Source organism: Tasmannia lanceolata, unplaced genomic scaffold (genome assembly GCF_043159265.1).
Source record: "Tasmannia lanceolata isolate RefF3 unplaced genomic scaffold, GAP_Taslan_0.1 ptg000008l, whole genome shotgun sequence".
Classification (NCBI taxonomy): domain Eukaryota; kingdom Viridiplantae; phylum Streptophyta; class Magnoliopsida; order Canellales; family Winteraceae; genus Tasmannia; species Tasmannia lanceolata.
This window is the reverse complement of record NW_027518685.1, coordinates 46703556-46730755: the sequence shown is the minus strand read 5'-3', so window position 1 is coordinate 46730755 and position 27200 is coordinate 46703556. Positions and strand designations below refer to the sequence as shown.

At 46.5% G+C, this 27200-nt stretch overlaps 1 protein-coding gene across 1 annotated transcript; it reads left to right on the top strand.

The window, feature by feature from the left end:
* Positions 1-21985, top strand: LOC143885338 (putative inactive purple acid phosphatase 29). The gene is made up of 4 exons (XM_077389469.1): positions 1-375; positions 2243-2631; positions 19622-20072; positions 21692-21985. Exons 1-4 carry the CDS (start codon positions 120-122, stop codon positions 21724-21726), a joined length of 1131 nt encoding a protein of 376 aa, XP_077245584.1. The 5' UTR covers positions 1-119; the 3' UTR covers positions 21727-21985.
* Positions 21986-27200: the final 5215 nt, after the last annotated feature.

The following is a 27200-nucleotide window of genomic DNA, read 5'->3' as shown; positions in this document are numbered from 1 at the left end:
GAGCTACTATTACATAGAAAAAAAAATCCCCAAAAATAACTAAGTGAGGGCTTCGTTGAGTTTCCTCGAGGCTTGCTCAACAAAAAAAAATCATAGTTGACAATTGGTAGCTAATAGAGATGGCCTCAAAATCCTTGCTTGCTCACTTTCTCCTTCTACTCTTCCTTGTCTCTGCAAATGCAGAAACCCTTCGTTTCGGCCGGAACGGCAAATTCAAGATCTTGCAGGTGGCCGATATGCACTTCGCCGACGGGAAAACAACTTTTTGCGAGGATGTGCTGCCGGTGCAGTTCGCCAGTTGCTCCGATCTAAACACCACCGCCTTCGTAGAACGGATGATTCGAGCCGAAAAACCAGATCTCATCGTATTCACTGGTACAAATAGATAGATAGTTTTTCAATTTAGTTTTTCCAAAATCCTCCCCTGCTCTAACGGCGCACGTTAGCAGCAGCTCCTGCTCGAAATTCTCGAATTATGCGTTTTTTGTTGTTGAGATTTTATAAGGTATGTGGCCGTATTGTCCTGTATTTTTCAGAAAGCCCTGTACGCTTATGGATGATCCAAACCGTTCATTTGTTCGGCCAAAACGCAAATAGGTTGTGCCGCAACCTATTTACTTTGTGGTCCAACAATTGAACACGGTTCGGATCATCATATGGAGTCGGCCGTTCAGTAGTTTTCGAAAAAATACTAGACAATACCACCACGAACCATATAAAAACTGCTAGATTTTTCTCAACTTTCCCCGTTTTTGCCGCTTTTCAATTTAGTTTTTCCAAAATCCTCCCCTGCTCTAACGGCGCACGTTAGCAGCAGCTCCTGCTCGAAATTCTCGAATTATGCGTTTTTTGTTGTTGAGATTTTATAAGGTATGTGGCCGTATTGTCCTGTATTTTTCAGAAAGCCCTGTACGCTTATGGATGATCCAAACCGTTCATTTGTTCGGCCAAAACGCAAATAGGTTGTGCCGCAACCTATTTACTTTGTGGTCCAACAATTGAACACGGTTCGGATCATCATATGGAGTCGGCCGTTCAGTAGTTTTCGAAAAAATACTAGACAATACCACCACGAACCATATAAAAACTGCTAGATTTTTCTCAACTTTCCCCGTTTTTGCCGCTTTTCAATTTAGTTTTTCCAAAATCCTCCCCTGCTCTAACGGCGCACGTTAGCAGCAGCTCCTGCTCGAAATTCTCGAATTATGCGTTTTTTGTTGTTGAGATTTTATAAGGTATGTGGCCGTATTGTCCTGTATTTTTCAGAAAGCCCTGTACGCTTATGGATGATCCAAACCGTTCATTTGTTCGGCCAAAACGCAAATAGGTTGTGCCGCAACCTATTTACTTTGTGGTCCAACAATTGAACACGGTTTGGATCATCATATGGAGTCGGCCGTTCAGTAGTTTTCGAAAAAATACTAGACAATACCACCACGAACCATATAAAAACTGCTAGATTTTTCTCAACTTTCCCCGTTTTTGCCGCTTTTCAATTTAGTTTTTCCAAAATCCTCCCCTGCTCTAACGGCGCACGTTAGCAGCAGCTCCTGCTCGAAATTCTCGAATTATGCGTTTTTTGTTGTTGAGATTTTATAAGGTATGTGGCCGTATTGTCCTGTATTTTTCAGAAAGCCCTGTACGCTTATGGATGATCCAAACCGTTCATTTGTTCGGCCAAAACGCAAATAGGTTGTGCCGCAACCTATTTACTTTGTGGCCCAACAATTGAACACGGTTTGGATCATCATATATGGAGTCGGCCGTTCAGTAGTTTTCGAAAAAATACTAGACAATACCACCACGAACCATATAAAAACTGCTAGATTTTTCTCAACTTTCCCCGTTTTTGCCGCTTTTCAATTTAGTTTTTCCAAAATCCTCCCCTGCTCTAACGGCGCACGTTAGCAGCAGCTCCTGCTCGAAATTCTCGAATTATGCTTTTTTTGTTGTTTAGATTTTATAAGGTATGTGGCCGTATTGTCCTGTATTTTTCAGAAAGCCCTGTATGCTTATGGATGCTTATGGATGATCCAAACCGTTCATTTGTTCGGCCAAAACGCAAATAGGTTGTGCCGCAACCTATTTACTTTGTGGCACAACAATTGAACACGGTTTGGATCATCATATGGAGTCGGCCGTTCAGTAGTTTTCGAAAAAATACTAGACAATACCACCACGAACCATATAAAAACTGGTAGATTTTTCTCAACTTTCCCCGTTTTTGCCGCTTCTCAAACAGGTGATAACATCTTTGGGTTCGATGCGACGGATGCTAGGAAATCGTTAAACGCGTCGTTTGCCCCCGCGATGTCGTCGAAAATCCCATGGGCTGCGGTCCTTGGAAACCACGATCAGGAATCCACGCTTACGAGAGAAGGCGTGATGCGGCACATCGTGGGGATGCCTGGGACGTTATCTGGCCTCAATCCCCACGAAGAGATCGATGGATTTGGAAATTATAACTTGGAGGTGTCGGGGGTTGAGGGTTCCAAGATGCAGAACAAGTCGGTGCTGAATCTGTATTTTTTGGACAGTGGGGATTACTCCACGGTGGCTACGATTCCTGGGTACGGTTGGATCAAGCCCTCTCAGCAGCTTTGGTTTCAACGCACCTCGGCTAAGCTGCAGGTAAATCTTTTTTAACTTTTCTTTTTCGTTTTGTTTTTAACTCTGTTTCGATGTATTATACGGTAAAAGCTACGCTGATTGACCAATCTTGATCGTGCCTCGAGTTAGACCTGGCAAACGCGACCCATGCCTGCGGGTCGACCCGACCCACCCACAAATTTGGGGGAACGGGTGACCCGTCAAAACTGACCCGCGGGTGACCTAACCCGCAAAAACACGGGTCGGGTCGGGTCAACCCGCTGGCACCCGCGGGTCATTTGGCTTTTTTTAAGGGTGGTGATTTTGTCATGCTAATCTATATTTTAAGGGTTTGATGCCTGAATAGGTTATGGCTGGCACCATAGAATATAAATAGGTTGTGGCTGGCACCATATGTTGATCCCAACCCTCCGATCTGAATGTTAGAGGGTTGATCACTTGATCCTAACCCTCTATAGATCGGAGGGCTAGGATCAACCTATTGAAATGATTTTTGGGGCACAACCTATTTAGGCTGTGGGCCATCTAATGGACGGTTTGGATCATCCCACGGTGCCGGCCATACCACCCTCATCAAAATCCAGTGATAACATTTCCCAAAATAAACGACTGTTTGAATTTGCGGGTGACCCACGGGTTGGCCCGGTCCACCCGCGGGCCGCGTGGGTCACCTAAATTCTAACCCGCAAAAATGCGGGTCATTTCCTGACCCGACCCGTGTGACCCGCACCCGCGGGTTGACCTGGCCCGGCCCACCCGTTTGCCAGGTCTACCTCAAGTGATACCATAAGTCCTTTTAGTGGGCCCGCGTGAGTTTTGAATTTTACGGTACGTCCACTTGAAAGAATGATCGAAACTGTCCTCCTAAAAATCATTTTCGGATCATCCCATGGAAATTAATTTTGTGGCACAATTTATTTATGTCGTGGCCCCAATATATGGACGGCTTGGATGATCCTATGTACGTGGGCCGTATTATGCTTTTTGAAACTTACGAAAAAAAGAGCCCCCTGGACAAAGCACTACTTTTTTCCCCAAAAATTTTTTGTGTTCATACGGCAACTTCAATTGTTTGGAATAGGGGTGTCTGAACATTAATGAACGGGATCTGAACATATGAATAGGATCCATGGTAATATTTCGGATCATCAAATCTGGGATCCAAAAAATTTCGGATTGGGTATGTACACACCACATATGCCCCATTGGATAGACACGATCCGAAATGTTTCGCAAAAATACCCTCCAAAATTTGTTAATGCTAACCGTTCTATGAATGGTATTTTGCTCAAAACCTCTCTTATCACTTAATAAATAGGATGGGAATGCGATTTCACTCATTTCAGTCGTTTCATTTCATACTCACGAAGGAAAAGAGAGAGGGGTTTTAGGGTTTTGTTCTTTTGGCTACTCGGCTGCCATTAACAACAACGGTGATCCTAAATCCCAATCTCTCTCAAGAAGACAAGAAACTCAAGAGGACTCCATCGAAAGTGACTCTCTTTCGTAGATCTTGCATTGCGCTAGGAGGCTTCATGTTTTTATTCCATTTCATTTTTTTACATAAAAAACTCAGATCTAGGGTTCTGATTTCTCTTTCCTCTGCCTTCATGAATATATTATTAGTTCATCATTTTTTTATTACTGAATGTTATTGTTAGGCATCATATTCTTTGATAATAGTTATACATTATATTCGTGTATGTAATTTGATTAGTTTTATTGTTACAAGCATTATTTTACACATAGATTAAACATAGATAAATTTTTAATTTAGTTGAAGAAAATGCATAGAGACGCACTAATAGTGAACTGCCATTCTAACTCTTTTTTAAAAAAAATTAATTGTTTACTTAGCTTAGTGGGACATAATAGGACACTCTAATGGGCGGTCATAATTAAAATGGATCGTGATCATGACGTGGAAAGTAGGATCCGAAGAACAATCCGACTCCAACCCGACCGATAAGGAATTTGAATGGATCATGACTGTGACATAGGTGGATCCGACCCGAAGTGGATCCGTTGACACCCCTAGTTTGGAACTTTGGATATGAAAAGGGGAGTTTTTATATGGTGTGAGCCCTTATAGTGCTGTACTTTTCAAAAAGCACTGTACGGACCACATCATAGTATGATCCAAATCATCCACAAGAAGGAACACGATGTAAATAGGTTGTTCCCAAAAAATCATTTCCATAGGATAATCCTAGCCCTCCGATCTATAGAGGTTCCATAACATATAGTTCGTCTATAGATTGGAGGGTTGGGATCATCCTAAGAAAATGATTTTTGGGGAACAACCAATTTACATCGTGTTCCATCTTATGGACGGTTTGGATCATCCTATTTTTTATTTATTTTTTGATAGGCGAGCTGGGGTTAGGCAGACCCCTACCAGATATATTAAAGAAAAAGACAGATACAACATGAAAGCCAAAAGGCAACCCCACAGCATAAAGGGCAAACAAAAAGATCTCCAAAAGGAGAGCCGAAAGGAACACAAAAGAGGGCAAGAGGACCCCCAACCAAAAATAGCACAATACAACCCAAAAAAAAGGGAAGGAAAGGAAAACAAACTAACCCCCCAAGACAATCCCCAAAGATCCAAACTTATCCTAATCTTAGTTGGGGTCTTGAAATGGAGGGAAGCACACAAGTAGGAGATGGCCGAAGGAGCGAAACTGGTGACTTCCCTTTCTTTTCCTTCTTTTTCTAGACTGTTTGCCATGAACCATTAGTGATGTGAGAGTCCGAAGAGGAAGGAGCTGCTACATTTGAGATTTCCGCAGGAGAATCAGAACCAAGGTCTTCAAGGGCTGAGAATTTATTTCCAAATTGAATAGCAAACCTATGCAGAGGCACAGATGGTCTAAAGTTGGACCGAAGAGTAGAATTTTTTTCCAAGTTCTGGTTAGTAGCTTCATAATGATGGTGGGCTGAACCCGAAATTTCAGATACAATTTCAGAGTTGATTTTGCTGATTGGTCTCCATTCTTTCTTAGGCTGAGGTTGAGCATGATTTGAGTGAGGATGGCAAGCCTAGTACTGTGACTAAAGTCCTTGCAAAATGAACAAGAACTCGGTTTCCAATCATAATCAATTTGCTGAATGATCTCACCTGAGGACGTACGAAGCTTGATAGAATCTGGGAGGGATTGATCCACACTAATTAGCACACATAATCTAGCATAATTCAGCCTAGATGACTCAGCTGTTTGAGTGTCCATGTAGCTATTCTAGCATAATTCCTGTTTGAGTGTCCATCTAGCACTCAGCTGTTTGGGCTTAACAATCAAGCTAGCTATTCTACTTAGACAATGGTGGTTCCAAAACTTTAGATGGAGCCCATGTAGCTCGATCCAAATAGGAATTTCTGTGAGTTTTTTCTTTTGCATGGAGGTAGTTGGATCCCATCTTTGAAGGATCAGTGGCCTTCCCCCATAATTTTGACCATTCTCCTCTAGGCGAGTACAATCTTCCTCACATGAGAATTTAAAAAGAAAGAAACCATGGTCCATGGTAAACATTTGAAGAGTACCTTGCAACTTCCATTTGCGGCTAAGAGCATCTCGGAGGGAAACGAAGTAGGGTCTCTTCCCAATGAAATACCCTACGATCTTCAATAACTGAGTCTTCGAAAGATAATGCCATTTCCTCTTTTTCTGAAGCAGCAGGGTTGATGTGGTCCAGATTCGTTGAGATGGGAATAGAGGGAGGTTCAGCAAAGAGGTTTCTCCAAGGGGTGATAGAATTTGGATTCTGGGTTTCCATGGCTTTGGCATCCTTTGAATGACTGTTGAGGTTTTGCTTGAAAGAAACATGAATTGGGGTAGGAGCATCCAGAGAGATTTGACGATTTTGGTGAGGCAAAGAAATTTGGTTTTGAGAGTATGCCTTTTCTGATGGCTTCCCATGATCAGGAGAAGGGGGGAGAAAGCTGTTAGGAGGCTTTTCAGAGGTAGCTATTTGGGTGGACTTCTCGAGATGAAGGGTGACAAAGGGGGGATCTTTCTGCCCATTAAAGACAGTGGGACAGATTGTAGGGTCTGGATTCTCTTTAATTTGAAGTGGGGATGGGCGGGAATCTTGAACCACATTGGCATTTAATGCTCCAGAAGAGTCCCCATGAAGCATTACAGCAGTAAAGAAGGGCAGGATAAGAGGTCTCTCTATAAGAGTCTACAAGTAGTCAGGAGGGGCTCAAAATAGTGCAATCTGCATTTAATGCAAGGCCTGCATTTAATGCAATGTCTGTATCAGATGGCAGGGTAGAGGGAGAATGTCTCCTTTGATTTGAGACCTGTACTAGAGAGGGAAAACCAGATTTATCAAGATTTGGGGTGGTAATGGGATCTACAATGGTGGTATTAGGATCAGAAGATGTATTTCCTTCAACAATGGGGAACTCTTCATCTGAAAAAGGAGGTTGGAGGGAGGGTTTTTCGTAAGGTCAAGCAGTGAAAGGTTATCTTTCTCCTCGGCAATGAAACTTTGATTTAATTTTTTCCTGGACTTCTTGACCTTCTTCTTCTTCTTGGACAAGATTGAGCTCTCAGAGGGATTAATTTCTTTATCAACTTCCTTAAGAAATTTCATCTTTTCTTGAACAGAGGCCTGGACCCTATCAAATTCCCCACTGATAATGCTGTTTCTGAGGTTCTGCAGTTTCCAGTTGGGTTTTGGAGTTGAGTCAATCTTATATTAGACCAGCTGAGAGAAAGTAAGGTTTTCTAGAGCTCCATTGTCGCTGAGAATATCTTCCCCAAATGCAGCTTGGATCCCAGGAGACCAACCGTTTCGAAGGTTTGCAAAATGATTGGGGATACAATTTTCATCAGAAGAGATATCAGGAGATCTGGTATAGTCATCCAAAGTTGGAAGAGCAGAGAGGTCAGCCAAGGGTACTGAAGAATCCACATCTATATTGATGGGGCACAAATACGGCTACGCTCCCAGATATCGCCACGTGTCATCCATGCACAAGCAGAGCCCAACCATCATGAAGAGTGGCGTTGGAAAACGGCAAAGATCACACATTCATGACACGTGTCGCCCTCTCGCCGTCCAGACCTCATCATCGCAAATTATGAAAGGAAATGGCCACGCGCGCCGGCAAGACAGAGGGACGGCCCAATCTTGCAAAGGAAGGTTTTCCCTCCATAATGATGAAAAGAGCCGCACACCTCCCTTTAAAAGGAGAGGGAGGTTGGCCCTGCAGCGGGAGGGGGGAAAAAGAAAAGAAAAAGGAAAAGAAAGAGGAAAGGACGAGGGAACCGATTCCCCGCTCCGCCACACCGAAAAAGAGGCAAGGCAACAACAGAGGAGGCTAGGAGCTCGATCCTATTCTCCCTGCTAGTCCCCTCCGACCCACTCACTCACACACCCAGAAAAGAGCCCGCGTGCTGCCCCTGGTAACCCTGATCGAAACTCCCTTTCCCCTCTCGCTGTTCTTTATATTGATTGGTCGAAGGATCTGACTTGGGTGTCGAAGTGGTCGTCCGGGACCCACCCCGGACCCCCTGACCCCCTTTGTTTGTGATTGCAGACCCCGCGGAGGCCCTCTACTGACCGCGCGATCGCAGACCCGGATTCAGATGCCATCATATTGGCGCCATCCGTGGGACTCGTCGAGTACTGAACGCCTTATGGCGATGAGAAACCACATCCGACAGCAAGAAATAGGGGTAATGACCCGAAGCCAGGCTCAACGCGCACAAACCAGCACCTCAACCTCCCAAGAACCCAACTCACCGCCCTCGGGCCGACACCAACCCTCCTCTAGCACGCCGCAGATGGTCCCCACCATGGAAATGTTCAACGAACTTCGCCGAGAACTGCTCCAACGCTTGCCTCCTCCGACCTCGGAGAGGCCCCTGATAACGCAGGACCAGACAGAGGCCTATGACGAAGGCAACGAGGAACAAGCAGGGGAATGCCATCCCCGGCGAAAGCGAGCACCGACTCGCCGGACGCCGTCCCCGTCAGCAAATAGCCCTCTGCCCCCCGCAAGTAGGGGATACCAACGAGACAGCGGGAGGCAGGCTACAAACAGCCGCTCTCCCCCTGTCCAAGCTACCCGCCTCCAGGAACCGCCCCTGGCTCGGGCGGAAGAAGTGGCAACCTCAGCACAACCGCCCGGCGTGGACCCGATAGCTGACCTACAAAGATAGATCCGGGAGGTAAAACTAGAAATGAAAAAACCCTACGCCCACGGCATCCTCGATGAGTGGGAAAGGGAGACGGCATCCCCATTCACCTCGGAGGTCTTAAAAACCCCAGCAGAAGCAGGCATAGACCTCTCCCGCTTCGGTCTGTACGATGGAAGCACAGACCCCCTCGAGTTCCTCCAAACCTTCAAAAGGGTAATGACGCTCCGAGGCGCGTCGGACGGATTCATGTGCAGAGCCTTCGCGTCCCTACTAAGAAAAACCGCCAACGACTGGTACATGAGATTGGAGCCCGACTCCATCGCATCCTTCCACGAATTTGGGAGGAAGTTCAGCGCAAGGTTCGCCAACAACCGCCTCCGCCATGATCCAGCGGATGCCCTCTTAGCCCTCCGGCAAGGAAGAAACGAACCCTGAGAGACTTCATGTTGAAATTCAACGCCGAATTAGCCCAACTTTCTAACATGGACGTCCAAATAGCGGTCGCCACACTAAAGCATGCCACCACCGATCCGAATCTCAAGTTGCACCTCACCCTCAAGCCACCACGGGACCTACAGGAACTTGAATCCAAGGCTGATAAGTTCGTACGAGCGGAAGAAGCCTGCGCTCGAGAACAGAATCAGCCCGGCCCCGATGAAAGGAAAAACGACGGCCGAAGGGCCATAAAGCCACGTGCTGACGAGAGGCAGGCGGGCAGAAACCCCATCCCCGTCTTCGAGAGACTGGGAACCGCCCCGCTAAAGTTCCCCCTCTCCCACGTTCTACTGGCCATCAGGGATCAGGGTCTCCTGACCCCCCCCCCCCAAGAGAATGGCCACAGACCCAAAGAAGAGGTCTGCCCGAAAATTCTACGAATTCCACGGGGACCACAGCCACGAAACTGACCATTGCTTCCACCTCCGCCTCCAACTTGAAAAGTTGGCCGAAGAAGGGCACCTAAATCAATATCTCAGGAGCCCTGACAAAAGCTCGCGCGAGGTCCAGCATCCCTCCAACGAGCCCAGAGGTAGGCATCAGTCACCCAATGGACGCCGGTCCAACAACCGTCGCCGATCCACAAGCCGACATCAATCCCCTAGCAGGCATCGCTCAAGAAGCAGACGCCGATCCCGAAGCAGATGCGACGCGCACCGCCACCAGCGCCCCCGGAAAGAGGAGCCCCCCGAGCAACCGCAGGCCCGCGAACAGCCGCCCACCATTATCGGGAAAATCAATATCATCACGGGCGGGCCAGCAGCGGGAGGGCCGACAACCGCCGGCCGACGGGCATACGCGGAACGAATATTCTCCATGGATATGCCTTCTAAAAAGGCCCGAACGGATCCACCCCTACAAGACCAGATCATCACTTTTTCCAACGAAGATCTCGACGGGCTACAAGTCCCGCACGACGACGCACTGGTCATCAGACTGGTCGTCGCCAACTTCGATATAGGAAAAATCCTGGTGGACACAGGAAGCTTCGTCAACGTGCTACACCTCGAGACTTTCGAAGAAATGAAACTGGGCAAAGAAAGGCTGGGACCCGCAGAATACTCTATCTACGGGTTCTCCGGTGCGTCCGTACGGGTCGACGACAAGATCGACTTACCCGTAACCTTCGGGACGTACCCCCTCCAAAAAACCATCCTGACCACCTTCCTGGTCGTAGATATACCATTCACTTACAGCGCCATCATTGGACGCCTTGCTCTAAGAGATTTGGGAGCAGTAGTCTCCACCCCCCACCTCAAGATGAAATTCTCCACTCCAACCGGGGTAGGGGAGGTCCGGGGACAGCAAATGATAGCACGCCAGTGCTACGCCGCAAGCTTGAGAGGAACCAACGCCCCGACCGAAAATTTCACGATCGGTAGTGAAGATCCCCAGCAGCGGGCCCGCACAATCAAAGGAGAGCCCGCCGAGGAGCTAGACTCCATCCCCCTAGCCGAAGATCAACCGGAGAGACAAGTCCGGATCAGCTCCCTGCTAAAAGGCCCCCTGCGAGATCAAATGATCGACTTCCTCAGAACAAACAAAGACATGTTCGCATGGTCCGCTAAGGACATGCCCGGGATACCCAAGGAACTGGCCGTTCACAAGTTAAATGTGAACCCAGCCCTTAAACCCGTCCGGGAGAAAAAAAGGAACTTCGCGATAGAGCGTCAAACTCACATAAAGGCCGAAGTGGAAAAACTACTACAAGCCGGGTTCATCAGAGAAATCCGGTACCCCGAGTGGCTTTCAAACGTCGTCATGGTCAAGAAAGCTAGCGAAGGTTGGCGGGCCTGTATAGACTTCACAGACCTAAACAGGGCCTGCCCAAAGGACCCCTACCCCCTGCCGCGCATAGACCAACTAATCGACGCCACATCCGGACACGAACTTCTCACCTTCTTGGATGCGTTTTCAGGCTACAATCAGGTCAAAATGCATGAGCCAGACATCCCGAAAACGGCGTTTATCACCGATCAGGGCGTCTACTGCTATACTGTTATGCCCTTCGGTTTAAAAAACGCGGGCGCCACCTACCAGCGGCTCGTAAATAAGCTGTTCCAAGCACAAATCGGAAGAAACGTAGAGGTGTATGTCGACGATATGCTGGTAAAAAGTCTGGAAGCCTCCAAACACATCTCCGACCTTCAGGAAACTTTCAGCACCCTACGACGAGCCCAAATGAAGCTCAACCCCGCGAAATGCGCCTTCGAGGTAACTTCCGGAAAATTCTTGGGGTTCATGGTCAGCCAGAGAGGGATCGAGGCCAACCCCGAAAAGATCCAAGCCATCCTAGACATGGAACCCCTGGCAACCGCGGTAGAAGTACAGAGGCCCGCAGGTCGAATCACGACCCTCGGCCGATTCATGCCCAAATCGGCAGAAAAATGTCAACCCTTCTTCAAACAATTAAAAAACATACGGGAGTTCGAATGGACCCCGGCCTGCCAAGAGGCCTTCAACTCTTTGAAGCAATACCTTCAGACACCGCCCGCACTCGCCAAACCCGAGCCGGGGGAAGAGCTATTTTTATACCTGGCCGTCAGCCCCACGGCAGTGAGTGCGGTGTTGGCCAAACAAAGCGACAAAAAGGAACACCCGGTGTACTACGTGAGCAAGACTCCACGGTGCAGAAATCCGGTACCTAAACATAGAGAAATTCGCCCTCGCAGTCGTCAGCGCCGCTTGAAAGCTCCGCCCCTACTTCCAGGCCCACCCCATTGTGCTTCTCACCGACCAACCCCTGAGGAAAACTCTCCAGAAACCGGAGACCTCGGGTACGATGGTCAGTTGGGAGAGTTCGACATACAAGTCCGCCCGAGACCAGCCATTAAATCCCAGGCCCTTGCTGACTTTATAGTGGAATCCACGGCCCTGGCCGAGGAACCAGCGACAACGGAAAACGACGACGGCCCCACCAAACAGACGGCTAGCAAAAACATGGCGGAACAAAGCGACAAGGTTCATTGGACCCTGCACATTGACGGCTCAGCAGGCCAAAAAGGGCATGGGGCGGGGGTGGTCCTCCACGGCCCAGAAGGATTCACACTGGAATACGCCCTCAGGTTAAATTTCAAAGCCTCCAACAACGAGGCTGAATACGAAGCCTTGCTGGCAGGACTAAGTCTAGCCGCGGAGCTCGGCGCAGGAAAGTTAAAAGTCCATAGCGACTCCCAGCTCGTCGTCAACCAAGTGAACGGCGTATACGAAGCCAAGGGCCCCAGAATGAAGAGATACCTCCAGAAGGTAAAAGAAAAGCTGCAGGGAATGGGAGAGGTAGAGATCCTCCAAGTACCACGGGACATGAACAACCGAGCAGATGCATTATCAAGGATGGCCGCCGAAGAGACCCATGACTTCGGTACCGTGCTCACAGAAATACTGCCCCACCCCAGCATCGACGAGGTGCAAGTCTTGGAAATCCCACCTGGACCAAACTGGATGGACCCCATCATACGATACCTGAAGGACGGTATACTACCCGCAGATAAGCTGGAAGCCCGGCGCCTAACTGCACGAGCCGCCCACTACGTGGTCCACGGACCCAGGCTCTACAAACGGTCATACACATGGCCGTACCTCCGATGCCTGGTGCCCTCCGAATCAGACTACGCCCTGCGAGAAGTACATGAAGGGATCTGCGGAGACCACGGGGGCGGAAGGACCTTGGCTCAGAAAATCGTAAGGCACGGCTACTTCTGGCCTACGATCCTCAGGGACGCCAAGGAGTTCGTAAAAAAATGCAGCCCATGCTAAAGGTACGCAACCACCCCCCACCAACCGGCCACACCATACACCGCGATAGCAGGACCCCTGCCTTTCACCATGTGGGGCATGGATCTACTCGGACCCTTCCTGAAAGCCCCCGGGGGGCATACCATGTTGTACGTCGCCATCGACTACTTCACCAAATGGGTCGAGGTCAAAGCCGTGGCAAAACCCAATTCGAAAGCAACAGAGAAGTTCTTCTACCACGACGTGGTTTGCCGCTTCGGCATTCCAAAGATACTTGTAACGGACAACGGTCCCCAGTTCGCAAGCGCCGAATTTGGCAAATTCTGCGATAACCTAAGCATCGAACACCGTTTCGCCTCCGTAGCACACCCGCAGGCCAATGGGCAGGTAGAGGTAACTAACAGGATTTTGCTTCAGAGCCTCAAGAAGCGATTAGGAGAAGCTGGGAAAGATTGGGTAGAAGCGCTACCTAGCGTCCTCTGGGCCTATCGAACGACGCCGCGGACCGCGACTGGAGAATCCCCTTTTAGTTTAACCTTCGGGGCCGAAGCAGTCATTCCGTTGGAAATTGGCCTCCCCAGCTTCCGCACCGCGAATTACGACAAACAGGGAAATTCCGAGCTCCTCCGGAACACCCTCGATCTCGTGCTCAAAAAAAGAGAGCAAGCCCTTCTCCGAACCGCCTCCTACCAGCAAAAGGTGGCACGGTACTACAACGCCCGGGTAAGAAAGCGCTCGGTAAAATCCGGAGACCTCGTGCTACGGCGTACGGCGGTATCCGACCCCCGCAACACCAGAAAACTCACACCTAAATGGGAAGGACCCTACAGGGTCGTTCGAGCACTCCGCCCCGGGGCCTACCAGCTAGAACGTCTCGACGGGACCCCAGTCCCTCGAAGTTGGAGCATGGACAACCTCCGAGAATTTTACCAGTAAAAGAACAGGGTAAGCTCCGTGTTTTTCTTTAAAAGCATGACGAATGTTTGTTTGTTTCTTTTTATGTCTTTAGAGGCAAAGATGTATCTTTTCTCCTTAAACGAATCAATGGAATAGCGTTTCTACTTAAGACATACGTATCTCCACTTTCCGGCCCATGATAAACGAGGGACCCGAAAGAAGACAGGGAGCGAGACAGAGGTAGCATCGGGGCCGATCCCCCCGAGAATACCCTAAAACACTCCCCATGAAGAAAAGACCTCCCCCTAAAAGGGCAGGCGGGACCCATTAACCCCGAACTGATCACTCGAGGGGTAGATAGTCCTTCCGCAAAAAAGACACCCCAAGGGGTGCACCAGGAACATTCTCGACGATCAGATTAAAATTCAAAAGGCTCGAATAACCCGGAGCGCACCATGTATATATATAAAAAAAAAAAAAAAGCAGAAAAGAAGAGAAGAAGAAGGAGAATTCAAAAGTTATTACAGACCCACAAAAAAAAAAGGGGGTAAAATATAAGATTCAAAAGACATCCTGGCGTCACTAAGCGCCCTCAGAAGCCTCGGTAACTACAGGATCCACCAGAGCAGCCACCTCCTCATCGACCAGCTCCGGTGCTTCTGCTGGTATCGACGGAGGATCGGCCTCAGCCTCGTGCATCAGTTTGTCCAGGGGAAAGGAAGGATCAACCTCGTGGACATGCCGCCGGCATTCAGCAAAAGCATCAATCTCAACATCCACGCTGAACGCAGCCGCAGCCTTAAGGAACTCCTCTGAGCCACGCCACTCCTCCCGCGCCTCCGCCAGCTCCCGGGCATGCGTTCGCCGGGCCACCGCCAATTTGTCCGACGCACGACTTCTCCCCTCCATGGTTTTCCGGAGGTCTTCCCGAAGTTGAGCGACAGTATCATCAAAGGTCGCTCTCTCCGCCTGGGCTCTGTCCAAGTCCTCACTTAGCCGCCGGTTTCGCTCCGCAAAGGCACTTATCTCAGCCTCATCCTCGAGCAGGCACTGCACCATCCTCCTGGTGTAGCTCTGGGACTGCAAAAGCAACCTATCAGAAAATTTCCAACGTGCGTTCTCCAAATGACAAAAAGAGAAACGTACGAACAGAAAACCGGCCGCCCGGTACTTACGCAAGATGTTGATTGAAAATACTGAGCCCCAAGGGCCCTGCGAACATAGCCCTCCAACTTAGCCTCGTCGCCAGGAAGGGCGGTCGTCACCCCCAGCTCCACCCCAACCCGGGGATTCGCAAGAACGCTATCCTCGACACCGATCTTCCAGTCAGGCTTAAACAACTCTCCTTGCGCCTGGAAGCTCCGCGGAGGAAGCACCACTCGTTCCAGAAGAAGTTTGGTCATAACCGCCCCCTCCATTCGACTCGACACGTCCTCCGCAAAGACAGGAGGGCGCGCCATGCGAACAACATCCCCCTGTCGACCGCCAAAATAGGCAGCCCTCTTGGCGGACGGCTCCGACTCCAAGGGAAAAAGCCTAGCGGCCCCCTTTTCTCCGACTGCTCGAACAGGGGGGCTAGAAGGCACGGATGCCGCGAGTTTTGCCTGTGACCGGCCCAACCTGGCCGCGGCCATGAAATCAGAAGGGATCTTCTTCTGACTCGCCAGACCCTTCGTCACCACCGCTACCCCTTTTCCCTTCCCAGCGTCACCGGAAGAAGACATACCTCCTGCAAAAAAAAAAAAAACGGAGGACAAAGACAATCTGCAGGAGAGCTCACCCCTTATAAAACCCTATGGGGAGCCCTGGGGTAGGAAAACGAAGCGGTAGCCATCCGCGTGTTCGTTTCCTATTGAATGATCAAGCGGCGCCGCTGAATGGCAACTCCTCGAGAAGGAACCGCCGGACGAGACAGCACGTCCTCTCGAACCCCAAAGCTCCCATAAATGCCTTAGACACAATGTTCTCTGGCCAGGCAAGCAAGCCCGCCCCCCGGGACCAATCAATGAACTAAAAGTAGTATCATGAAGAGACATAAAGGCGGCGCTATTCCCAGAACACGCCGCGTGTCGCCCCCCACACCTATATAAAGTTTAAGCTCCATAAAGAAAGGCGAGGGGAAACGACAAGACCATACGAAGTCGACAGGCACCGCTATCCCGACCCCACGCAGGTTTGGGGCCCGGAGCGCAGACCTACACAAAAAAAAGGGAGAAAAGGACGAGGCCCGGAGCCCAGATGCGAAGGCCACGGTGCGCAAGCACAATGAGCAAATGAGATTAAAAGCGCCAGAGAAAGGCTCGGAACCCCTCGCAAGCTCCGTCAGAACGTCGCAATTCCTTACCACAAAGATAATCCCTATCAAACAAATGCAAAAAAAAAGAAAAAGAAAAAAATAACAGCATAAAAGGACACGGCACCAATTCATAAAGATCATCCATTCACATCCTCCTGGCCCACAGGCCTACAAAAAAGAAAGGGAAACAAGAAAACACAGCACAGGGCACGCAGGCCTCAGAAATCCCCGACAAAGAAAGGGATGAGCACGCAGAAAAACAAGGAAACCCAAAGCTTAATCGGAAAACGACTCCTCTCCCGAAGGGTTCCCCTCCCCCTCCCAAGAGGTCTTCAGCAGGGGGTCCACCTCATATTCCAACAGCTGCTCGTTGAGAAGGCGAACATTTTTCTGTAAAACCTCGTTCTCCCGCTTCAAGTCCTCAATCTCCTTGCCCATCTTCGAAACACGGCCGCGCAGTTCCGTTCCCTGATGATAGACTCGAGAGAAAAACGACCACTCCCTGGCGACGCGAGACCGAGACAATCTGTCCTCCCTAGGCAAGGAGGAAAGATGAAGGGGGGAAGCCCGAGGAAGGACCTGGGCCCCTCCTAGCCTTTTTCCGACGACCTACGAGATCCTCCCCCGGATCGGAGGACAAGTCAGGGTCACTCGACGACTCCTGGAGGAAACGGGCCTTGCCCCTAATTCGTGAAGAACCAGACATGTTGCTAAAAAAGACACGAAAAGAACCCCTACTGAGAAGGAGAGAAGAAGAACGACGCAGAGCCACAAAAAAAGGCACCAGGATAATTCCCTTCTTTTAAAAACTCGGGAAGGAAATCCTGGTGCCTCGAAACAACGCGACCTCCCTACTGATGCTGCCGCTTCCCGAGGACAGCCGCCGGATAAAACGGCACGTCTCCTCGTACCCCGGAGCCCTTGTAAATACCCTCATCATGACTTCGCTCAAACAAAACGTTACTCCCTTAGCCCATTCAATGGACCAAAGGAGTAAGGGGGAGTTATGATGGGGCACAAATACGGCTACGCTCCCAGATATCGCCACGTGTCATCCATGCACAAGCAGAGCCCAACCATCATGAAGAGTGGTGTTGGAAAACGGCAAAGATCACACATTCATGACACGTGTCGCCCTCTCGCCGTCCAGACCTCATCATCGCAAATTATGAAAGGAAATGGCCACGCGCGCCGACAAGACAGAGGGACGGCCCAATCCTGCAAAGGAAGTTTTTCCCTCCATAATGATGAAAAGAGCCGCACACCTCCCTTTAAAAGGAGAGGGAGGTTGGCCCTGCAGTGGGAGGGGGGAAAAAGAAAAGAAAAAGGAAAAGAAAGAGGAAAGGACGAAGGAACCGATTCCCCGCTCCGCCACACCGAAAAAGAGGCGAGGCAACAACAGAGGAGGCTAGGAGCTCGATCCTATTCTCCCTGCTAGTCCCCTCCGACCCACTCACTCACACACCCAGAAAAGAGCCCGCGTGCTGCCCCTTATAACCCTGATCGAAACTCCCTTCCCCCTCTCGCTGTTCTTTATATTTATTGGTCGAAGGATCTGACTTGGGTGTCGAAGTGGTCGTCCGGGACCCACCCCGGACCCCCTGACCCCCTTTGTTTGTGATTGCAGACCCCGCGGAGGCCCTCTACCGACCGCGCGATCGCAGACCCGGATTCAGACGCCATCATATTGGCGCCATCCGTGGCCCATTCAATGGACCAAAGGAGTAAGGGGGAGTTATGATGGGGCACAAATACGGCTACGCTCCCAGATATCGCCACGTGTCATCCATGCAGAAGCAGAGGCAGCACGCGGGCTCTTTTCTGAGTGTGTGAGTGAGTGGGTCGGAGGGGACTACCAGGGAGAATAGGATCGAGCTCCTAGCCTCCTCTGTTGTTGCCTCGCCTCTTTATCGGTGTGGCGGAGCGGGGAATCGGTTCCCTCGTCCTTTCCTCTTTCTTTTCCTTTTTCTTTTCTTTTTCCCCCCTCCCGCTGCAGGGCCAATCTCCCTCTCCTTTTAAAGGGAGGTGTGCGGCTCTTTTCATCATTATGGAGGGAAAACCTTCCTTTGCAGGATTGGGCCGCCCCTCTGTCTTGCCGGCGCTCGTGGCCATTTCCTTTCATAATTTGCGATGATGAGGTCTGGACGGCGAGAGGGCGACACGTGTCATGAATGTGTGATCTTTGCCGTTTTCCAACGCCACTCTTCATGATGGTTGGGCTCTGCTTGTGCATGGATGACACGTGGCGATATCTGGGAGCGTAGCCGTATTTGTGCCCCATCATATATGAGATTCTGCATTGTGGGGCATTGGCCAGCCTTCATCTTCCTTTTCCACTTGATGAATTATTTTGCAATAGATCATGAGTTTGAGCAATGGAAGCCAATTCAGACACCTGAACTGGAAGAGGGTCCAATTCTAAAGCTTGCAAACTCTATTCTTGATGAAAAAACAGAGATTTAGCAAGGAGAGAACTTGAACAGAAATGGAGGACAGATATCACAAAACTGAACTTAAAACCAGGGAAACACAGAAAAACTGAACCTAAAACCAGGGATTTACCATTGAAAACGAGTCTAAAACCAGGGAAGAAGAAGCACTACCCATACCCAGAAGCACTATCCATTATACTTCTACTTCAGGGAAGAAGAAGCACTAGAAACATGTACAGTACTTTTTGAAACAGAAATGGATCATCCTATGATGTGGCCTGTACAGTACTTTTTGAAAACTAAGGGACTATAAGGGCTTACACCATATAAAATCTCTGAAAAGGGATATCCACCCCCCTTCTAGGCTAAAATCCCCCTTATAGAATACCGCCAGTACAACACTATCAAACCCTCCAATCTAATGAGAAACTGCATCTTATGGAAACCTTATGGATATGAGGGTTGCGATCATCCTATGGACATGGAAATGATTTTGGGGTATTTATGATGCGGCCCATCAAATGGACGGCTTGGATCGTCCTATGGTGTGGACCACACACTTCATTTTGGAATATCACTGCCCTATGAAAAATACCAATACACTCTGTCTGGCCACCATGTAGAAAATTCTTGGAATTTTCTGGCGGCCAATATTTTTTAAAAAGTCAGGGCGTGTTCAGGACGATTCTCATAATTTCTTCTCTCATTTTTACTTTGCGGAGAATGAGGAATGATTAAAAAATGGGAAGAATCTTTTTCGTCAAGCAGACCCATTTCTACACATCACCTCAAAAACAGAGGCAGAGAAAACACTTCACATATTGGGGACCCATTTCTACACATCACCTCAAAAACAGAGGCAGAGAAAACACTTCACATATTGGGGGTTTGTAGACTTTTCCAGAGGACTTGTTCATAATTAAATAACTGAAAAATAAATGAATAACACTCGCTCTAGTTTCACACGGGTTTTGAAAGATCAATGCTGCCCTGTTTTTTTTCAGAATGAATACAAAAGCAAACCGGATGATCAGCAAGAAGGGGCACCGGGTCTTGTATATTTCCACATCCCATTGCCGGAATTCTCCAGCTTTGAGGCATCGAACTTCACTGGCGAGAAACAGGAAGGCATCAGCTCGGCTTCTATAAACTCGGGCTTCTTTGCCACCATGGTCGAAGCCGGAGATGTTAAAGCTGTTTTCACAGGCCATGATCACCTCAATGACTTCTGTGGTGAGCTAATTGATATACATCTCTGTTATGCTGGTGGCTTCGGATACCATGCATATGGAAAGGCCGGGTGGTCAAGGAGAGCGAGGGTGGTGTTGGCTTCTTTAGAAAAATCTATCAAGGGAGATTGGGGAGCTGTGAAATCTATCACATCATGGAAGCGTCTTGATGATCGGCATCTCTCCACCATTGATGTCCAGACCCTCTGGAGCAAGAGTTCCACAGGTAAATCTATGCTTTGATTTTGTTAAGCTTGTGGTGGTAGACATATGATCAAGGTCATTAATTCGTTGAGCTACGACTCCATAGCCAAAAGTAGTGACAATTGGATATTCTTAGCCATTTGATAGGTGTGTTTCGAATGGACCGGTTTATAAAAATTGTGTCTGCATTTGACATTAAGATTTGAGGAATGCTAGACTCACAAGGCGCCCCCATTGGTCAAAAAACCCATTTAGGATGCCCAGCCAGAAAATCACCATCATAACTGTCATAAATGGATTATGACCAATAGGGGCGCCCTTTTACCCTTTTTTGCAAGGGCATCTGTCAGTTTATCATTCCTCGTAAGATTTTCTGCGGTTTAGATGGTTAGGATTGCCCAATTGCTATGCTTCTTTTGGCTATGGGTCATCCTCTTAGTGACCTCTTCCTGGCACACATGTGTCTTCCTGGTACCGTAAATCTAGCTTTAGGATAAGGCACTCCTCCATGTTGGTTGAAGAGTGGTGACCTTGTTTAGATCTCCATAGTCAATGCACATCTAAAGACTTCCATTATTCTTCTTTAGGAACTACATTAGGGTTCCAAATGGTTCCTTGAACGGTTTGATATATGCAGTAACTAATAGCTCGTTGAGTTGTCTCCTTAGCTCTACTACTTCATGTGGAACCATCATGCATTGCGTGCATGTGACTTGGCACAAGATCTGATTTGAATGCGGTGGTCTACCTCCATCATAAGTAGTAGCTTCTTGGGAAGCTACAGTGGAATCACACCCTAGAACTCTTCAAAGACCTCCTTTTTTTTTCCTAGGGTAGTTATCCAATAACTACATGCTCCTCCACTAATATAGCTACATATGCTGTCTCTTATTTCTTAAGTCCCTTTGTCGATTGCAAGGATGGCACCATCTCGACCTTACTCGCTCCCACTATGTGGACTGTTTGGGGTAAAATCCAACCTCTGATAGGAGCTTGACACTTGGCGCCAGGATATTCAAGATCCCCAGCATGTGCAAATTAATTAAGGTAGCCCAGGGTGAGAGAGAGCAATTTCTTAGCTCTTCTAGAGGCCCTTGAAATGATGGGGTATCAAAGATTGTTGTCATTAGTGATATTTGCATTACCACGGATGTTGATTGCAAGTGGAAGGCATGTTCCTGAGGTTAGATTGAATCTCATTTGAATGAGAAAGCTTGATGATAAACAAGATATCACAGTATGGGAATAGACTGTGGAAGTTTAAAAACGGCTCTCATATTGTGGCGAGAGACAGAAATGTTGTTCTCTTAATAAAATCGAAGGGTAGTTTTCTAAGAGCGAGATAAACACCGATCTTGAAGAATTTCAACTAGATTTGTGTCATCGGCACTGGGGCAGATAAGCGAGAAAGAATTGCAGATTTTGATGAAGAATTCTCTTCCAAATCTCAATGGTGTGTCTATAACTCCTAATCATAGTTTACTTGGAAAACATTACAGGATGTCTTTCTTACATTCTAAAACTATTTGGAATATTAAAATTCTTGACTTCAGTAATTCTCATGTATGAAAGCAATACTCACGTGACACATTGCATGAACTTTTACTCTTGTGGATGTTAATGTATGTTTTGCATGGACAGGAAGGCGAAAAAAGGGATTTCCCTCACACGTTTGAGTGCCCTATGCTTGCAAAGTATAAGCACTGGGAGAAAGAATGGCTCGTGGTTAATTTAGCAGGAAATTTATGGGAAAGTTAGTATATTTATTCCCTCATCTATTGTTAATTAAGTTAATTATGCACGGAACATATATATAAGAATGAATGAATGGAAAGCAAAGATGTCTTAAAAACCCAGTGAATGCAATTAGATATGAGAATCAATCCAACATTTTATTACAAGAAACTTCATTTATATTATGGTTAATGATCTGAAGTTATGATGTTTATGCAGTTTTAGATCTCTCTCATCCATTCTTACAAATTGTGGATTTGGGAATAATTTGGTGATGCAAATCTTCAAAAAATCCAAAAAATGTATTTAGTTCTATTTGTAGTATATATTGTGTATTCACTATCATGAAATTTTTCTAAATGATTCATTTAGCCCACCTCAACTAGTTTGGGAAAAAGGCAGGGACGGATCCAGGAAATTGCATCCGGGGGGGGGGGGGGGGGCAAGAAAGATTGTTATATAATAATTAATAAAACTTTATAAAGTATTAAAAAGTAAAAGATAACACAAACAATAAATTTAACTGATTTCAATTAAAAAAATCAATTACAACTATTTTTTCAAGCCTAAGGAAAGTTTGCTCAACTCTCCTCGGCGAGTTTTCATGTTTTGAGAACTTTAAATCCAATAAACCAATTCATTACTTAAAAATGAGAGAGAGAGAGAGAGAGAGAGAGAGAGAGAGAGAGAGAGAATTTTATAGTTATTCACACTCTGATAGTTAAAAAAATATTGAAATGAGGGATGAAAAGGTTGAGAGATAAAGAGAGAAGATTGAGAAAGAGAAGGATATAAACATACCTCGGCAGTTGAATGAAATCTTCAACTCAATCCGAACATGGAAGAAACAATAACCCCAAAAATCGTCTCGAGATTGAAGAAGATGGGAGAATGAAACCCTAATTGAAGTTCTTTCTCGAAATTAAGGGTTTTGCGCAAATAAAAAGAGGAGAATTCGTTTTTAAGTAAAATACGTTTTCAGTTTTGCAAAAAAAAAAGGCAAGTGATAAATTAGAATTCGTTTTTAAGTAAAACACGTTTTCAGTCTTGCACATATAAAGGCAAGTGATAAATTAGCCCCCTGTTTTTACTTAGAACAACCCTCTAGTGAATTTATGACTACTCTTTTACACTGGATGGGGCTGCCTCGTGTAAAAAGGGAGTGGATGTATCACACGCCAACAAAAAAGGCATGAATCGATTTTTGTAAAAACCAAAGATACGATTTAGCAAAAAAATTGAAAGGGGCAACTTCCCCATTCATTGCAAAATCAAGAAATAAAAGGGGGCAATAGGGTATTTTAGGAATTTAAACTAATATGAGAAAAAAAAATTCAGATTTTTTAGGGGGTTATTCGCCCTCAATTGTCACCCCCCCCCCCCCCCCCCCCCCCCCCCGAATCCGTCCATGGACAAAGGCTTTGTTGAGTTGAGTTGAGTTGAGTATTGTGTGTTCACTAGATGAAGATGTGAATTTTGTCTTCTCTACAATGTTTTTCCTATTAATTATGAGTTTCTCAAGAGATATACATATAATATATGAACGGTGGTGAAAAATTCACCCCCTTCTAGGATAAATTCACCCCTTTCTACTTTTTAACAAGTTGTGAGAAGCTCACAATGTCTCTCTCTGTGATGTGATTCAGACATTGTAACAGCTCTTGGATTTATTTTTTTTCTTTTGGACTATTGGACATGTGTTATTTTCTTTTATTAGTATTTTATTTCAGTTATTAAATTTTATTTTGCCTAGATGTGGCGATTTTCAATCATCTATGGCCCACCTTACCCTTTTTCCCATAGCCCACCTTCCTTGCCATTTCCCAAGGGCCATAGCCCCCCACATTACTCATAAAAAAAACACGAACTAAGTTTTTTAAGTGATGGTGCTCGAAATCTGTAGACACCCCATTTTGACCGAACCCTAATAGCGTTGTTAGATTAGAAATCCTGCTAAATCAGCGTTTTAGAGTCCCAAATTTTACCTCAATGTAGGTTTGGATCCTAAGTAGGTCCCTGTGAAATTTCGTCTGAATCCGTCGTGATTTGCCTAGTAAACATACGATGTTTGTGGTCTAGTGTAGTGTAGGAATAAGAGAGGTGATTTAGCCAGAAAAGGGGGTGCCTTTGAGCCTAGAAAGCCAGTTCAAATTTACTACGGTGGGGCTGTCCAGGGAGATATAGGGGTGTGCAGATTAGTGTATAACATAATTATGGGGTGTATTATCCTGAACCAGGGCAGTTTGGTAATATGGAAGATTCTTTTCTTCCTTTTCAAGTCTTGTTTAAAGCCTAATCTAGATTAATGAGGGTTTAAGACTAGGATTAGTTGAAAGGTATCCTAAGAAAGCTTCATTGGAAGCTTCTTAGGTGGTTAGCTTTCCTTTGATCCCAGCCCTTAAAAAAAAGCTGATTTGAAGGGCTAGGATCAAGAGGAGGGAGATATTTTCCGTAAAAATTTTCCCCTCCGCTATTGCCCGAGCCCCCCTTTATTCATCAAAGAGTAGTTATAAAATGCACTTGGGGGTTGTCCAAGGGAGGAAAAGAAGGTAGAAATAGGTTTTAAAATTGGTGACCCCTTTCTTGCTCGGAGCTGCCCCCTTGTAGAATAAAAGAGTAGTCTTGCAAACGCTAGGAGGTGGCTATCCTTTGAAATCGGAGGGGGACCGAATATATCATTTCCTTTTTTTTCTTTAAAACCCAACAAAATAGGATTTTAGGAGGGGCTGTTTTTTCGTAACAGAGAGAGAGAGTGAGAGAGAGGAAGGAGAAGAATAAGAAGGAGAAAACCACTTTCTCCGACCTCATTTCCGTCCTGAATCCGGTCTGTGGCCTCCCCATCACCACCGGTTAGCACCGCCTCCTCCACCATTTCCTTCCTCTACCTCTATTTCTCTTCACAACAGCCATAAAAAACCCACATATACTAAACCCATTTTTAAATCCCACACCCCAGGTTTACAGAACCCTCTTCAATACCCATCATCCTCACCTCCCAAAATCCAAATCCAAGGTCACCGGCGTCTTCCCCAACAAGCCTCTTCTCATTTCCCCAAACCCACCTCCATTGATTTCGGCAATTTTGCCGGAATCCGGCCAAACCCCCATCTTCTCCGGCGAATCCCATCTCCTTCTTTTGCTATCTTCACCCTCACCACCAAAACCTTCTTCTTAAAACCCCATTTCAAACCATTAAAACCCAAGATTCCCTGCAAATCCAACCTCCATTGCCATACCCTACAAACCCGCTTCATCTTCTCCAGCCATTTCGCCGGAGTTCCGACCCCACCACCACCATCATATTCCTCATTACTTTTTCGGATCTAAACCCTTCTTTACCATCAGCTATCATCCCTATTCCAAAGCACCATCATTTTCAGAATAGCCACCATCCTCATCAAACCCACTTGGATTTTCTCTCATCTTCGGCCACTCCACCTTCACTACAAACCCAATTCCGTTTTCACAGACATCATCTACAACCTTCATTTCTATCTCCATCTCTTCAGCCCTGTTTTTCCACCATTAAAGCTCCCCACTACCTTTTTCTTCTCCTCTGCCATCTCCTCTTCTCCGATCGTCACCTACATCCTCCATCTCAAGCGAACATCGGTATCTTTTGAGATTATAAGCAGATTCTAGCTCCATTTTCTTGAAGAGAAGAGGTAAGGATTACTGAAACCTTATTGGAATACATTGTTTTTCTTGGTCTGAAGATACCCTCTTCTATTGATATTGTGTGACTATGATGGATGTTTAGATTTATGATTGTCTTCTTGTGTGCTCGATGATATATGGTTATCATTTTATTAGATATAGGGTATTGTTCCATGTTCTGGGGCTTTTCTTTTTCTTTGGGAGATTCATTTGATGATAAATGGTCGTGGTCTTATAATCTGTATTCGTTTGGCCTTTACTGTTCATTTGCTGATATAATAGTTACAAATTTTGTATGAAAAGTTGTGGCAATTCATTTATAAGCGAATAATCTTCCATTGCTGATCATTCTAGCTTAGGTTAAAATTCGTCATAATCCTCTTATCATTTATGGCAATTTTTTTAAAATATTCACATGATGGTATGAGGTTATGGTCTGGTTGAGAATCTGTAATAGTCTCTTGTAATCAATGGTAATTTCATCTTGATGAGTATTCAGTGATACCTGTTCAGGTGTTCGTTTGGGGAAACACCCAAAAATTTAGTTGATCCTCTTTATTGAACATTTGATGTCACATGGGCTATTAAAATGGGGTTTATATTAATGGAAATGTAGAAAGTTATTTGTCAGTTGAATGGATAAGAAAAAGGTTGTAAGCCCAATGGTTCCCACCTTGGCATTCCCATCTTCTTTTGATGATTCCAATACACAAGTGATTTTTTATCACTATTGTGTTTGAATGTCTAAGTTGTAGATCATGATTGTGTTAAGACAAGATTGCTTGGATTAAGGCCAAGGAGCTATCATTGGACCGCATTCGGAAGGCCAAAGGCATCGGAGATTCAAGACGCATGAAGACTTGAAGCATCGCAACTGAAGATCGAAGTCGTTTAGATTGTATAAGATCCAATCCTAGTTTAGATTTTAAGAGGCATAAATAAAGTAAATCACACACCCCTAAATATTTAAGAGATTGTCCTTGTGGTGTTCCAACACTTTTGAACCCTCGTAAACAATCCCAACTTGGTGTAGAGTTGGAAGCCCAAATGAATAAGAAACAAAAATGAAAAACCAGTTGCATATAGGCTTCTCGGAACTCCGAGATAATTCTCGGAGCTCCGAGATCGGAACTCCGAGAGAATCCTCGGAGCTCCGAGAAATGGTCCAGGGATCAATTTCCAACTTCTGTTTGTATTCCCAGAACTCCGAGACCACTATGTCGGGAACAAAATTATAGCCGTTGGAGATTTTGCCAGAATTACCACTATGCCCCTCAAACGGTCATATTTGGGTTTTTTATATATATGGGAGTTCTAAACTTCCCAACCATCAATCCTAACACTCTAAAAATCTATTGGAATATCCTAAGAGTGTATTAAGCTTGTTTATGCCTCTCATCCTCTAGAATTAGGATTTGGATCATAGGCTTCAATTTGTACATCTTCTTCAAACTTTGTAAACCCTTGTGAGGGATTTTTTGTTCTTTCTTTCTTGTTCAAACAATTGTATTCGGGCAAGTGTTTGGAGAAGCGAAGCCCTCTCTCCGTGGTGAGGATTGCCACCAAGGTTAAAGGCAATTGGAATTGTAATTAGCACCGATCTTCGCCGAAGTTAAGAAGGTCAACATAGTGAAGTCATCATCGGGTTTGGTTGGTGGAGTGGAGTAGGCCTCGCATTTTGAGGACCGAACCATTTTAAATCTCGGGTGCACTCTCTCTTATCTCTTGCTTTACATTTGCATTGCACTTAGGATTTAAC